We start from the raw sequence: 14,908 nt of genomic DNA, 5'->3' as shown, positions 1-14,908 counted from the left end.
TGCAAAGCTAAGCTAACATGCTAACAATATTCATTACATTGTGTAACTATGACCCAGCTAATCAGACAAACGCTACCAAAGTATTTTGCTACATCAATAAACGAAGACTAGAAAGAATAAAAAAGAAAGATTTAATAAATAGCCTGATCTTACCTGTGATGAAGTGGGCGCTGCAAACCCGCGCATTTTTGATGGTGCTTTCATCCCAGTCTACATGTTTGATGGCTTGTAGCCATAGACGTCGGCGTTTTTTTTTTTTTTTGGAATGGGTGAGATCCTGCTGGAATTCTGAACATTTTAACCCCATCACTGCTACGATTCTGACACCCGAAAACACAACAACTAGGCATTTCTGAGTCTTTTTTGAGTCCAGGCTGTGCGCGCAATTTCCGCTTACGTATGAATGACGTTTACTGCGAAGGGGTCTATAGTTAGCTAAATAACATTCTCCAACCTGATTTTTATCCTCTCAAAATCAGCATCGCAACTATGCTAGCACTGTTCATTCATTATAATTTCATTTCTTGATAGATAGTTACTTTCCTCCCGTGTCTCCTTTCCTTGCGACTCCTGGCTCCCTCGCTTCGCGCCTCTCAATTTTCCAAAACAACCGATCTCTGGCGTTATCTCGTGCTGCATTCGCCGCAGTCGGACATTGGAAATTCGCGCACGTAAATGTCAAATTGGCCGTAATTTTTCTTTGAATTTGTCGCTGCCAACTGGGGTGGCAAGGCTTTCTTTTAGGGTGGCATTTGCCACCCTATGCCACCCCGGTAGATCCGCCCATGTTGGGTAAGGAATAAAACACGACCAGGCGTGCTGTTGTAGGAAAATAATAAGCGACAGGATCGTGTAATACGGTCCACTGTGATGAGGAGTTACTGTTGCCACTTTGACGTTCATCATTTTCCTGTAACAGCATGTCTCAAAGGGTTTGTTTTATTCTTATACCACAGCAACTTGGCAACAATTGAAAATTTTATTTACGTAAAATGACGTGCATTTTACACATTTATAGTTACTTAATATTGTGGAACACCTGGGGAAAAAATTAGTTCCTGTTGTCACATATATAACAGCACCGCCAGCCTCTCTCTCTCTCTCTCATTGCTGGGTTTTGCGTGACGTCATATCCGCCTCATTAGTTATTCAAAACTTTAGCTGGTGGTCTACCAAAGCTCAGCTGACAAAGCGTTTGTACGGAGAAGGTGCGTTGCTCGCATGAAAAATGCCTCACGCTTGCGTTGTTTTAGGTTGTTCGACTCGATCAAACCGTGAAACTGATCAAAGTTCCTTCAGGGTTCCCCGTGAACTAATAAAGGCTGAACGAACACAGGATTTCACAAAAAGACGTGGAGAAAGGTGGCTTTTGAACCTCTCACTGAGATCGAAGGGAGCCGAGTCGAATCCTGTTCGAGTTTGCAGTGATCACTTGGTGAAAGCTTTGTATTTCCCTCTTGGCTACGTCCTTAGTGTTTTATAAGTACTTTTCTTGCTACGTGTCGTTATTTTACGGTACTTTTTTTAATCACGAAGCGCTAAAGTCCCCAGCTGTTTCTTTGTTTCCTCCTCACAAAGCCCATATGCATGAAGGTCGCGACAAAATTCTTCCCCAGCCGTACAGTTACAATGCGCCGTGATCACTTCTCCGTCTTGTTTAACTAAGATCCAGGTCTTTAAAGGGGTTTCTGATGATCTTTGTGAACGAGTTACCGGAGAGATAAGAGCCAACACAAGTGAGAATCAACTTGCAGCATTTTGTTGTAAAGACGCGAGCGAAAAGCTTAAAAAAACATACTTACACGGGCAAAAACAATCCAGGATTCATTGAGCAGTGACTTGATCCCGAGGTCCTTTACCCAGCCACGTACGAAAAATCGTAAGCCTCCATACTCTTCCACGCTTTCATGTGTTTTGCGGTGTAGAAGGACGCCTGCAACACCAGATAGTTGGAGATGTCGGGGAACTCGACTGAAGGGTCGTTTTCGAGATCGTATGACAAATCCTTCTTTCCCAGACTGTCGGGGTCGATTCCATTGCACATAGTGATCTTCTGAATAGATCTAAAGCCAGCAGCGGCTTCTAGATTACGAGCGTACTCTGATAACTTATCGCTAGTTGTTTGCACTACGGCGGCTGTTTAGACCACCAGCTATTTCACTTCCGGTAAAAAACGCTAAGAAAAGTCGCATGACTGAAACCCAGCAATTGAGCAAGTCCGAACTTGCAAGTTGTCGTGTTATAAAGGAACCAGAAAGCCCTGCAGATGTTCCAGTGTCAGAAAGCTTGATTGTTACGTAATGCTCATGTTGGAGACTTCCAGAACTGCTAAATAAACATCGAAACATCTTTTTACACTCTGTTTATGTCAAGTTTCCTCCACTGTGATTTCAGTTACAGCTAGTATTAAGGCCTGGTCCCACAATACCGAGAACTACAACTATGAATAAATGGGTTCCCTGCAGTTGGTGGTTGGTGGTCACACCAGACCGATAACGACACCCTTTTTGTTTCCATTTCTGGTTGAGAATATGCTGTGCGCATTCTGGCTGTTGCTTCTCACCGCAGCTTTTATTTTATTTTTTTCCCTTTTTTTGTATGTTTGGGTAGTTTGATGGGTGGTTTGTTTTTTGTTTGTGTTTTGTCCGTTGGTTATGGTGTAGTGCCAAACCCAGTTTTGGGCGTCGGTTCCTTCCAGGCCTTGGTTCGCTGTGGGTGATGCCTGTGCTCCTCGATATGGACTGCAGTGAGCTCATTGCTGTTTTAACATCGTGGTTGTGCGGCGGTGCTTTTGTGCTTGGCGCAGTGTTCGAGCGATGTTGCCCAACAGCTGTGCAGGCAACATCGCTGTACGCCTTTTGGTGGGACTGTGGTAGCTACACCATTGGAATGACATCCTGACCTCCTTTTGGTAGACTTTTTTTTTCTTTCCTAATTGTAAAGCGACCTTGGGTATGAGAAGGGTGCACTATAAATTCAACTTATTATTATTATTATTATTATTATTATTATTATTATTATTATTATAGCCCAGGCCTGAGTTTATCGGTATCAGTGAGGGTGCTTCTGGAGTGATTTTTTTTTTTTTTCCCCCCCAGACCTGAACCTCATCCAATAAAGTATCTGACCAGTCAGATAATTGCTTAAACCAACAGCCATGTGTGTGTGTGGTGTAGTGGTTAGCGCTGTCGCCTCACAGCAAGAAGGTCCTGGGTTCGAGCCCCGTGGCCGGCGAGGGCCTTTCTGTGCGGAGTTTGCATGTTCTCCCCGTGTCCGCGTGGGTTTCCTCCGGGTGCTCCGGTTTCCCCCACAGTCCAAAGACATGCAGGTTAGGTTAACTGGTGACTCTAAATTGACCGTAGGTGTGAATGTGAGTGTGAATGGTTGTCTGTGTCTATGTATCAGCCCTTTTTTTTTTTTTTGGTAACCTGAGTGGCAGGACCAACCGATATTATAGCTGACATGAGTTACAGTTATAGTTATCGGTGTTGTGGGACCGGGCCCTTACTGTCCGAGCGTTGCTGTTAGAAAATGAGTCATCATCTTTGGGCCAATCAGGTTAAAGAATTTGACAGTGCTGGGTGTAAGGCACTGCCCTAGTCCAGTCCTTGATTATTACACATGCGCTGTCTGTGTGTTTTCTAACCAGTCGCTAAAGAAAAAATACATGCTGCTGTTCATTCTCCTGATGGCGGAAGGTCCGAATCAGTTTTACCCCAGAGCCTTTCACTGTGATGCTAAGCTGGAGTGGGTGTGTCAGATCCCACGAGGTAAGCCAAGTATTTAGGTCTATCTAGCACTGCTTCTTGTTTAAAACTTCAGAATCACGTAGCGAGAACAACAAACAAGTCGTTTATTCCGAGTCGATTCATTATTTTGTCATGTATGTTCCAGGTCAAATCCCAAAGAATCCTGAATGGTATAACCCAGGTGAAGTATAACCTTTTTCCCTGTCACCATTCATCTTGCTGTGTTCTGAGGAAGCTGATTTGAGTGCAGTGTGTATATTTTATCTCTGCGCTACAGACGGACACCATAACACCTCAGTGTTTATGGATGGGCAGGAGTTCTGGTTTGTGACCAATCCCATTTTGTCCTATGAAGAGGCTAGCATGTACTGCAGCAGCAACAAAAGCAAACTAGCCACACTCAGGTCCTTCAACACGGCCAGACACCTGCATGAACATCTCTATAAGGTAGGACTACTCAAATGTGCAGCGCCTCGGCCTATACAGAGAACGACCTCTTTAAAGCATCCAGTGGATTTAGGATTTAACGTCCGTTGTTTTTCTCTGAAGCATGCAGGTATGGGGAACTGGTGGGTGGATCTTCGTGAACCTGGTCCTCTTGTTCCTTTAAGGTGAGTAGTTTAGTTTGAATCCAGGCGCAGACGAATTTGGCTCTATCCAGAGCCACTAATCGCCGTGTTTTGCAGGTATGCTCGTCTGCATGCCTTTCACACGATGTTCTTGGGCAGATGTACTTCACTTAGCCCTGGATCCTTCACACCAGGTACACCAGGAAATGACATTTATCGTCACTTCTTCATTAGTTTCGCCTTTCCTCTTTTAATTATCCGCGTTTAACATGCAATCGTGTTAACTGTCCAGAGTTCCAGGTCCGATGTGAGGTCAAACAGCCGTTTGTGTGCGAGACGATAAACGTCACATCCTCGGAGGCTGGATCACAACATCCCCCCGGCAAACCGTGCGAGAAAGACGCGCTTGTCTTCAGAGACAAGGTTTGCCACTGATCTGCTCTGCAGCATGGAGGCCTTCTGCCAGTCCCAGTCACTGCTTTATCCTTCCTGTTTGTGTTTTACAGTGCTACACAGTGACCAAGCCACAGTCCAGCAGTTTTAAAGCAGCTAACGATTTCTGCCAGACCCTGAGGGGAAGTCTCTTGTCCATCCGAGACCAAACTGAACAGGGTGAGAACACTTCCTGCATGGAAGCAAACTGTTCACTGTTTGTTTTTGTTTCAATTTGTGACCATAGGGCAGATTTTATCCATAACGTCTTTGGTGCAAGTTGGTTTTTGCTTCTTTCACTTGTTCAGACAAGAGCCCGTGTTTTTCTGCTTGATTCTGTCTTCAGACTTCGTCACCACCCTGCTGCCAGGAAAACCACAAAAGCTTTGGATTGGTTTGAGGGACAATCAGTGGGTGGACGGTACGCCAGTGAATTACCACAACTTTAACCCGCTGATCCATGGCCAGCTACGTCTTCTACGCATCAGTGCAAGTGTTCCACTGTTTCATATGTTAGATACAATACCAGCAGAGGTGGACAAAGTACCGACTTCATTACTTAAGTCAAAGTACAGATCCCACCGGTCAAATGTTACTCCGATACAAGTGAAAGTTGGACAGTCAATTTTTTACTGAAGTACTTGCTTTTAAAAATACTTAAGTATTAAAAGTACGTTTTCTGTCAACGCATCGTTGTATTATTGCCACAACGCTTACAAAACCTAACGCTGTTACCAAAGACAGAAATGTGAATTCACAAAATGAACGCATGCTGTGCCGTCATGGTGGTTTAACGTTAAGCTAGCTAGTCAGTGAAACTCCACCTGACATGCTAGCAAACTCTTTTCAAACTCCAAATCATATTGGGTGGCTAACGCTACTAGAAAAGAAAGATTTCTACATTCTGTTTATTTGGTAAGATTTTGCTAAAACATATTTCTGAAAGGACTTCAGATAAGTTAACGTTATTCATGTTAGCGTAACTCCGTTTTTACGTGCTAACTAAGAGTGTTCAAGTTAACTAGCTATGTGTAAACATTAGCTGTGGACAAGGCTACGGCAACTTGGTGGGCAAATCTATAGAAAGTCATTTGACTAACCAGACTGCATAGCTATTGCAACGTTATCGCTAGCTCTGAAAGCACAGAAAACTTCGTTGCAAGCTTTCTCTTGGAATAAAACGTTTATATCCCTCAATATGTTTCCGCAGGCTGGACGACGAGTTTTTGTAGGCCGTGATACACGGGCGCAGATAGAGGGGGGGACGGGTGGGATTCGTCCCACCCAGATTTAAATTCACCTCATTCGGTCCCCCCCACTTATAGGGAGGAAAAAAACGTCTATGCTGTCTTTCTTTGCATAAGGCAAACCTCACGGAAAAATCAAAAGACTAATTACCATTCGGTTTATTGAGGTGCACAGCAGTACAGACATAGTTGCAACAACTCACATAAAACAAAACAAAGACTGCTATTCAGTTGGTTGAGCTGCGCAGACTGCACAGGTTGCGAGCTCGAACTTGGTTGCTATGGTTACCCACAACAAGTTTGACAGGCATATTGGGGACAGCTCCTAGTTCAGGACCCCAACACGGCATGATGAAGGGTGCCAAACCGAAAAGGCAGAAAACGATTGCATCGTTTTTTCAAAAAAAAAAAACCGACTGTAAGTAAACTGTGCCTTACTTTATCATATCACCTTGCAATTTTTTGATAATGTCATAGTGAAAGTAAAATCGTACGGAGTAGAGATGCCTTTCTGGTAGCCTCCTTCTTTCGGTGGCAGCCTGTAGATACAGTGCTCAGAAGGCAGTTTTAATGTTTAATCTGGCGTTCCCTGCCATAATTTCAGCGAGCATATTGTTTCATAAGGAAACTTTGCGAAGAGTTGTTGACTGACTGCCGCTCACGCAACACACAGGCATAGTTATGGCCCTTTTCCACTACCCTTTTTCAGCTCACTTCAGCTCGCTTCAGCTCACTTCAGCCCGACACGGCTCGCGTTTCGACTGTCTAAGAACAGCACGACTCAGCTCGCTTCAGCCCTGCTCAGCCCCCAAAACTCGCACGGTTTTGGAGTGGGGCTGAAGCGAGCCAAACCGAACTAAGTGAGGCTAGGGGCGTGAGGAGACACTCCCCTGTGCACTGATTGGTGAGGAGGAGTGTCCTCACACGCCCACACACGCCCCGCGAGCACGCTGGGATCTGTAAACACCGCAAACCCGGAAGAAGGAGAATTACGAGAATTATGAAGCCTTATGCGCCTCGCCTCATCTATACGCTCTTGCCAGTATCTGCTGGCGTTGTCGGCGACAACAAGCCACAGCACCAAGACCAGCAACACTAACGACTCCATGTCCTCCATGTTTATTGTTTACTATCCGGGTCGTGAGACTACCGCTTAAAAGGTCACTGTTGGCGCCGCCTAACGACATCACCTGACGTCCACCCACTTTCGCTAACTCCACCCAATGTGTCCACCCACTTCCAGCCAGCACGGTTCAGCGCGATTGTAGTCGAAATGCAACTCCAACAGCCCCACTCAGCTCGACTCAGCCCAACTCAGCACGGCTCGGCTCAGCCGCGTTGGTAGTGGAAAAGCGGCATTAGAAAGTCAACACATGTTGACAACACATGTTGGGGGTGGGGTTGGGGTTGGTTTGCTGGCAGCTTTGTCCCCCCCAGTTCAAAAACCGTATCTGCGCCCCTGCCATGATGTGGTTCATTTTCAGCAAATAAAGCAAACATTTAAAACGAAACGAATCTTTAATCCTTTCAGAAAACTGAAACATGGCTTCTAGGTAAAGCCGTGGGTGCGTGCATTCTCTAGAAGAACCGCCTCCTTCCATTCTGCCGTCAACCGATCGTGTTAAATAACGCTGATGAGAAATCATTGAACTTGATTTTATACAGTCTATGGACGTGACGTGACCGTAGTGATTACTGATCGGCTCTGTGTCACCTGCGAAGAAACCAATCACGTTTTAGAAAAGAAAAGGGAAAAAAAAAATCCACTTTCAAAGCTGCTTCATAGTAACGAGTAACGAGGAGCTTGACAGAAATGTAGTGGAGTGAAAAGTACGATATTTGCCTTTCAAATGTAGTGAAGTTAAAGTCATAAGTTTAAAAAAAAAAATACTAAAGTACAGATACTCAAAGTGTACTTAAGTACAGTACTCAAGTAATTGTACTTCGTTTCTGTCCACCTCTGAAAACCAGTAACTATTACATTTAAAAAAAAAAAACTCACTATATTCCCGACTTTCTTTTTAGAAAAGCATTTTTACATTCATCTGTTTTTCTATAGCTTTTTGAGCAGGACAGCTTGCAGATGTGTGCCTATATGTTTAATGATCCCCATTCGGACATGCTGGGCACTTGGGACTACACTTCCTGCTCTGATGAGCAGAGCGTCGCTATCTGCCAGTATTATGCAGGTAGACTTTTGACTTTTTAAATACTGACAAATGTAAAATTTTAATATTCTGTAGTACACGTAAGCTTAGCTCGTTTAGTAATCTTTCACTGTAGGTTAATGGTCAGCCACTTGAGTGCAAAGAATCTTTTAAGTATCTAGGTGTTACGCTAAGCGAAAACATGACCTGGTCTGATCATGCACAGTTGTGGTCAGAAGTTTACATACAGTGACATGAATGTCATCTTGGATATGAATGTCATGGCAATATTTGGGCTTTCAGTCATTTCTCTGAACTGTTCTTTTTCTGTGGCAGAATGATTGTACAGCATACAGCTTTAATTAAAAAAAACACTAGAATTTGGTGCATAATTTTCTTTGGATTTTCTGTAATCAAAACAGGGTTAAAATTATACATACAGCACACCTAATATTTGGGTAAAATGTCTCTTCGCAAGATTCACCTTGACCAAATATTTTTGTTTACCATGAACAAGCTACTGGCAGAATTCTGGTTGGATATTTCACGACTCTTCATGGTAGAATTGGTAGAGTTCAATTAAATTTTCTTTTTTTTTTCTTTCTTCTTGGCATGGACTCAACTTATAAACATAGTCCATATATTTTCAATAGGATTAAAATCAGGACTTGTTTTAAGCTTAATGTTAGCCTGCTTTATCCTCCACAACCAGCTCTGATGCGTGTTTGGGTTCATTGTCCTGTTGTAACTCCTAAGTCGTGTTCAAGTTTCTGATGGTTTATGCTGAAGAATTCTGAGGTAGTCCTCCTTCTTCATTATTCCATCCACTTTGTGCAATGAACCAGTTCCACTGGCTGCAAAACAGCCCCAGAGCATGATGATCCTACCACCATCACCAGCTGGTACAGTGTCCCTCTGTACATGGTGGTCATTGTGGCCAAACAACTCAATCTTTGTCTCATCTGACCATACAGCTTTCCTCCAGAAGGCTTTTTCTTTGTCCGTGTGGTCAGCTTCAAACTTTAGTTAAGCTTGAAGGTGTCAATTTTAGAGCAGGGGATTATTTCTTGGATAGCAGCCTCTTGGTGCCATGGTGATCTGAACTGTAGACAGTGATCCATCAGCTTCCAGTTCATGGCAGGGCTGTGCCATGGTGGTTCCCAGGTTGTTCCTGACCATCCAAACCAATTTCCTTTCAGCTGAGGGTGACAGTTTGGGTTTTCTTGAAGCAAAGTGACTACACCTCACAATAACTTGGAGACAATTGTTTGAACTGATCTTGGAATTTGCAGTTGTTTAGAAATGGCTCGAAGAGACATTCCAGAGTTGTGTGCATCAGCGATCCTCTTTCTCAGATCTGCACTGAGCTCCTTGGACTTTCTCATTTTTCTGTGTGTTGGTCAGTCCAATGAGTGCTGTAAACAAACACTTTTTATGAAGGTACAGAAAAGCTACCAGCTGTAGTCAATCACGATCAGTAACAGGAAGTTAAGAGACCTCGGCCTTGGCAAGATAAGAGACGTTTTGGAAGTTTCAGCACCTCTGAATTAATAATCTAAGTGACCATATGTAAATTTTTGACCCTGTGCTGATTTCAGAAAACCCAAAGAAAATTAAAACTTGTGCACCAAATTCTAGTGGGTTTTTTTTTATTAAAGCTGTATGCTGTACAATCATTCTGCCACAGAAAAAGAACAGTTCAAAGAAATGACTGAAAGCCCAAATATTGCAATGACATTCATATCCAAGATGGCATTCATGTCACTGTATGTAAATTTCTGACCACAACTGTAGATGCCCTAAGCACAAAAGTCTGTCAGAGGCTTGCCGTACTGCGCTGCGTTAAGCATCGTCTACTGCTTCGCGCTCGCTTGACGTTTTACAATAGCCTTATTTATATTACCGCTTTTTGATTATGCTGATTTAGTATAGGGTGATTTAAAAATAATGAAGTATTCATGCAATGCCTTCAAATATTACAAAATAATGCTGCAAGATCTATTTTTGGCCAGCGTAAGTACTTTTCTGCCACTCATGCTTTTAATCAGTTAAAATGAGAACCTCTAGCTATCCGCCGCCGCCATCACTGTATAGCTGGATATAAATACCTTAACAATATTATACATTTTAATTTTACTTGGAATGGCAGTGTGTATATAATTATGATGCATGCCGTCGTCAGGATTTACACTTGCGCGTACTAACTGGGGCAAACGGTGTTTTATATCTCATGCAGCCGCTGACTGGAACAATTTAGACGTTACTGTAAGACGGGCATCTAAATTTACTGATGAACTTAATTTTGCTTAAATGCATTTTATATTATTTTATAAATATTTTGCTCTTAGTTTTTATTTGCATCATTTTTTTATATTTATATTATTTGTTTATTGGATCGATTTTATATATGTGCTCTCTGAAAAACACCACAGTGATGAGAGCCTCCTGTATACACATTGTTATAAATAAAATAAATAAAGTAGTCCATCTGTGCTGCTTCTTTACCCTTTAAGATATCACGATTTGTTTTGCAGAGATTATTTATTTATTTATTTGTTTGTCTGATTTTCCCAGATAAAAAGGAGGACCCTGTGGTAACTGAGGGTGAGTTCCAAATCAACAGTAACACCTTTAAGCTGGTTTTGAAGGAGAATGTGACCTGGTACGAAGCTCGGGCGTTATGTAAGAAGAATAATATGGACCTGGCCAGTGTGGCTGATGCATACGAGCAGGCGGTGCTCACTGTAAACGTCAGCAAAGCTCAGCATCCACTCTGGATCGGACTGTTCAGTGAAAACGTAAAAGCCTCCTTCTTGTGCATACACACGCAAACAAGCGTCACAGAGTAAATGCAAATATGGCTAGACAAAACAAGGTTGGCAAAGGTTCTAGCGTTTCAAGTTTGCTGTTCTCGGTACGTTTTCCCCAGAATGAGCAGTACCACTGGACAGATCGCAGTCATACCGTGTTCAGCCGCTGGGGCCCAGAGGACACTGAAGGGAAATGTGTTTATCTGAACACTGACGGTTTCTGGATAGCCACGGAATGCGAGGAGAAGCTAAAAGGGGCGATCTGTCGCATTCCGCAAGGTCTGAACGTTTAAAATGCTCACTCCTAAACTTACTTTTCCTTGTTAGTTTGCTAATTGTCAATGGAAGTCAGGGACTGATGGAAATCAAATTATTAATTGATATCAATCAAGCATTATAATTTACATCGAATCTTTTTTTTTCCTTTCTCTCCCCCTAAACTAGAGCACGTCATACCTTCTCATGACACTAAAATGTGTCCACATGAGAACAATGGACCCAACTGGATCCCATTCCAAAACAACTGCTACACGTTTGTGCTCCGGGCTGCGAGATGGCAGGAACATGACGAGAACAACGAGATGCAGACGTGCCAGAGTCTTGGTATGGGCCATACTGAATGAATGAATGTTTACGTTTCCAAATCAGCAGTCTCTAACAGCATTTTGATGTTCACTTGCTGACTGACCAACACCATCAGCCAACCACCTACACTGAAAAACAGACCATCAGTCAACCAACATCGACGCTGATACTTGGTAGTCACGAAGTATCGGCGTATTCACACACTGGTCTGGAGAAGATTTATGCTTTTTATAATCCTGCAAAAATCATTGTTAACTCTTTAAAAGAATTTCTGCCTGTTTGGGGGATGTCCATGTGATGTCACAATCAACAATAGTGTTTAATGGCTTATACGAAAGTAGACACTCGGGGCTTTAGGAATTTGCAGGTTTTCATAAGTGTTTTTTAAACTGAACCCATGAGGTTTAAATGATGTCATTTTTACTGGGGTAGTTGTATACAGTGTTTTGTTTTTCTATCAACGGAGGCGGAATTGATGTTTGTGTACAACCCCGATTCCAAAAAAGTTGGGACAAAGTACAAATTGTAAATAAAAACGGAATGCAATGATGTGGAAGTTTCAAAATTCCGTATTTTATTCAGAATAGAACATAGATGACATATCAAATGTTTAAACTGAGAAAATGTATCATTTAAAGAGAAAAATTAGGCGATTTTAAATTTCATGACAACAACACATCTCAAAAAAGTTGGGACAAGGCCATGTTTCCCACTGTGAGACATCCCCTTTTCTCTTTACAACAGTCTGTAAACGTCTGGGGACTGAGGAGACAAGTTGCTCAAGTTTAGGGATAGGAATGTTAACCCATTCTTGTCTAATGTAGGATTCTAGTTGCTCAACTGTCTTAGGTCTTTTTTGTCGCATCTTCCGTTTTATGATGCGCCAAATGTTTTCTATGGGTGAAAGATCTGGACTGCAGGCTGGCCAGTTCAGTACCCGGACCCTTCTTCTACGCAGCCATGATGCTGTAATTGATGCAGTATGTGGTTTGGCATTGTCATGCTGGAAAATGCAAGGTCTTCCCTGAAAGAGACGTCGTCTGGATGGGAGCACATGTTGCTCTAGAACCTGGATATACCTTTCAGCATTGATGGTGTCTTTCCAGATGTGTAAGCTGCCCATGCCACACGCACTAATGCAACCCCATACCATCAGAGATGCAGGCTTCTGAACTGAGCGCTGATAACAACTTGGGTCGTCCTTCTCCTCTTTAGTCCGAATGACACGGCGTCCCTGATTTCCATAAAGAACTTCACGTTTTGATTCGTCTGACCACAGAACAGTTTTCCACTTTGCCACAGTCCATTTTAAATGAGCCTTGGCCCAGAGAAGACGTCTGCGCTTCTGGATCATGTTTAGATACGGCTTCTTCTTTGAACTGTAGAGTTTTAGCTGGCAGCGGCGGATGGCACGGTGAATTGTGTTCACAGATAATGTTCTCTGGAAATATTCCTGAGCCCATTTTGTGATTTCCAATACAGAAGCATGCCTGTATGTGATGCAGTGGCGTCTAAGGGCCCGAAGATCACGGGCACCCAGTATGGTTTTCCGGCCTTGACCCTTACGCACAGAGATTCTTCCAGATTCTCTGAATCTTTTGATGATATTATGCACTGGAGATGATGATATGTTCAAACTCTTTGCAATTTTACACCGTCGAACTCCTTTCTGATATTGCTCCACTATTTGTCGGCGCAGAATTAGGGGGATTGGTGATCCTCTTCCCATCTTTACTTCTGAGAGCCGCTGCCACTCCAAGATGCTCTTTTTATACCCAGTCATGTTAATGACCTATTGCCAATTGACCTAATGAGTTGCAATTTGGTCCTCCAGCTGTTCCTTTTTTGTACCTTTAAGTTTTCCAGCCTCTTATTGCCCCTGTCCCAACTTTTTTGAGATGTGTTGCTGTCATGAAATTTCAAATGAGCCAATATTTGGCATGAAATTTCAAAATGTCTCACTTTTGACATTTGATATGTTGTCTATGTTCTACTGTGAATACAATATCAGTTTTTGGGATTTGTAAATTATTGCATTCCATTTTTATTTACAATTTGTACTTTTTTGGAATCGGGGTTGTAAAAGGGACAGCTGGTATAACGGAACAGGGGTGTGGTTTTTTTTTAACATTCTTCTTTCCTGGATCAGGAGTGTGAGTGTTTCCGATGCATAGTGTGTTATACATCAGCCTAGATGCCGATACTTGCGTAATTCCAGCACGCTGTGCAAAAATACACATGGCTTTATTTGGTTCACTGTAAACAACCGAAGTTGCAATATTGAGGGACCTTTTTTTTTTAATGGCTGTGTAAAATGGTCAACAGAAACCCTGAAGGATTATAACAAATTTGTGGCTATAGAATACAGGGTTAGTCAAAATTATGTTAGCAAATCTGTCACCCATGGCGTACGTCTATCTGCAGGAGAAAAATAATCCATTTGTGTTAACGTAATTTTGACTAACCCTGTATTTCACTTCCTGATTCAGTCAGTTTATACTGACTGACAAACGTCAAAGTCGATTTCCAGATTTCCGTTCCGCCAGCAGAATGGAACGCCAGTGTACTGTGAGAAAGGGTTAAGCATATTATAAGATGCGGATTGTTTTTCATTTGTACAATTAAAGAGCAACTCTAGCTCCTGAGTCGCACAACAGGAAATCCTGAGGCCAGGGGTGCAAAATTGCCCGTGCTGCCTGGGCAGGACGGATTTCTCTCCTTTTGTCATTCACAGCGACACTGTTTAACTGTGGCGTCTGTACGGTAAGTTCATGTATGCTGAAGAAGGCAGATAGCACTTTCCTCGGAGTGTGTTCTACAATGCCCTGTTATGCACCGTGAGCAACAGTTAAAGAACATGGTTGACTGGCTTCATGTTTCTTGGAGGAAGCACGGGTCAGGCTTTCCTCGGTTGGTAGCTATCAAAAGGGCAGCCAACTAATTTAATTAATCACATAATTTAACAAAGAGTTGCGATTAACGTCAAAATGACTGATTGAAATTAGTATTTCTACATTTATGTCGAAAAAGCTTTTTGTAGACGGTCAAAAATAACGTATAACAATACAATAAAATCATGAAGGGGAGAAAGGGACTGTCTTGTTTGATTTATATAATATAAGTAACCATTCATTTATTTTATTCCCCCCCCCCACTGACCTCAGTTGGAAAGGGTAACCTTCTGACCATTCGGCATGAAGAGGAGAACGAATTTATTAAGACGCAGCTTCAGCCTTTTAAAGCTCTGGCTTCGTTTGTGTGGCTGGGGATGCACAGAGATAAGAAAGGTACTGGTAAATCTAGACAATGTACTTTTAATGGGTTCTTATAACGCTCCCACAACACTTGTTTTTATAAATATTTTGTTGT

At 42.6% G+C, this 14,908-nt stretch overlaps 1 protein-coding gene across 1 annotated transcript in view; it reads left to right on the top strand.

Annotated features, from left to right (window-relative positions):
* The window catches only part of ly75 (lymphocyte antigen 75), a 123,845-nt gene that overhangs the window by 87,193 nt on the left and 21,744 nt on the right, over positions 1 to 14,908 (top strand). The window contains exons 16-28 of the mRNA XM_060941729.1: positions 3,650 to 3,770; positions 3,895 to 3,930; positions 4,027 to 4,196; positions 4,299 to 4,360; positions 4,436 to 4,512; positions 4,611 to 4,741; positions 4,825 to 4,930; positions 5,097 to 5,239; positions 8,057 to 8,186; positions 10,719 to 10,942; positions 11,074 to 11,233; positions 11,399 to 11,557; positions 14,704 to 14,826. Of these exons, the coding sequence (XP_060797712.1) occupies positions 3,650 to 3,770; positions 3,895 to 3,930; positions 4,027 to 4,196; positions 4,299 to 4,360; positions 4,436 to 4,512; positions 4,611 to 4,741; positions 4,825 to 4,930; positions 5,097 to 5,239; positions 8,057 to 8,186; positions 10,719 to 10,942; positions 11,074 to 11,233; positions 11,399 to 11,557; positions 14,704 to 14,826 (1,642 nt within the window). The remainder of the gene's footprint in view (positions 1 to 3,649; positions 3,771 to 3,894; positions 3,931 to 4,026; positions 4,197 to 4,298; positions 4,361 to 4,435; positions 4,513 to 4,610; positions 4,742 to 4,824; positions 4,931 to 5,096; positions 5,240 to 8,056; positions 8,187 to 10,718; positions 10,943 to 11,073; positions 11,234 to 11,398; positions 11,558 to 14,703; positions 14,827 to 14,908) is intronic.

The sequence above is a fragment of the Neoarius graeffei genome, chromosome 15 (genome assembly GCF_027579695.1).
Source record: "Neoarius graeffei isolate fNeoGra1 chromosome 15, fNeoGra1.pri, whole genome shotgun sequence".
In the NCBI taxonomy this organism is placed as follows: domain Eukaryota; kingdom Metazoa; phylum Chordata; class Actinopteri; order Siluriformes; family Ariidae; genus Neoarius; species Neoarius graeffei.
The sequence above is the reverse complement of the archived record's forward strand: the minus strand, read 5'-3'. Positions and strand labels throughout refer to the sequence as shown.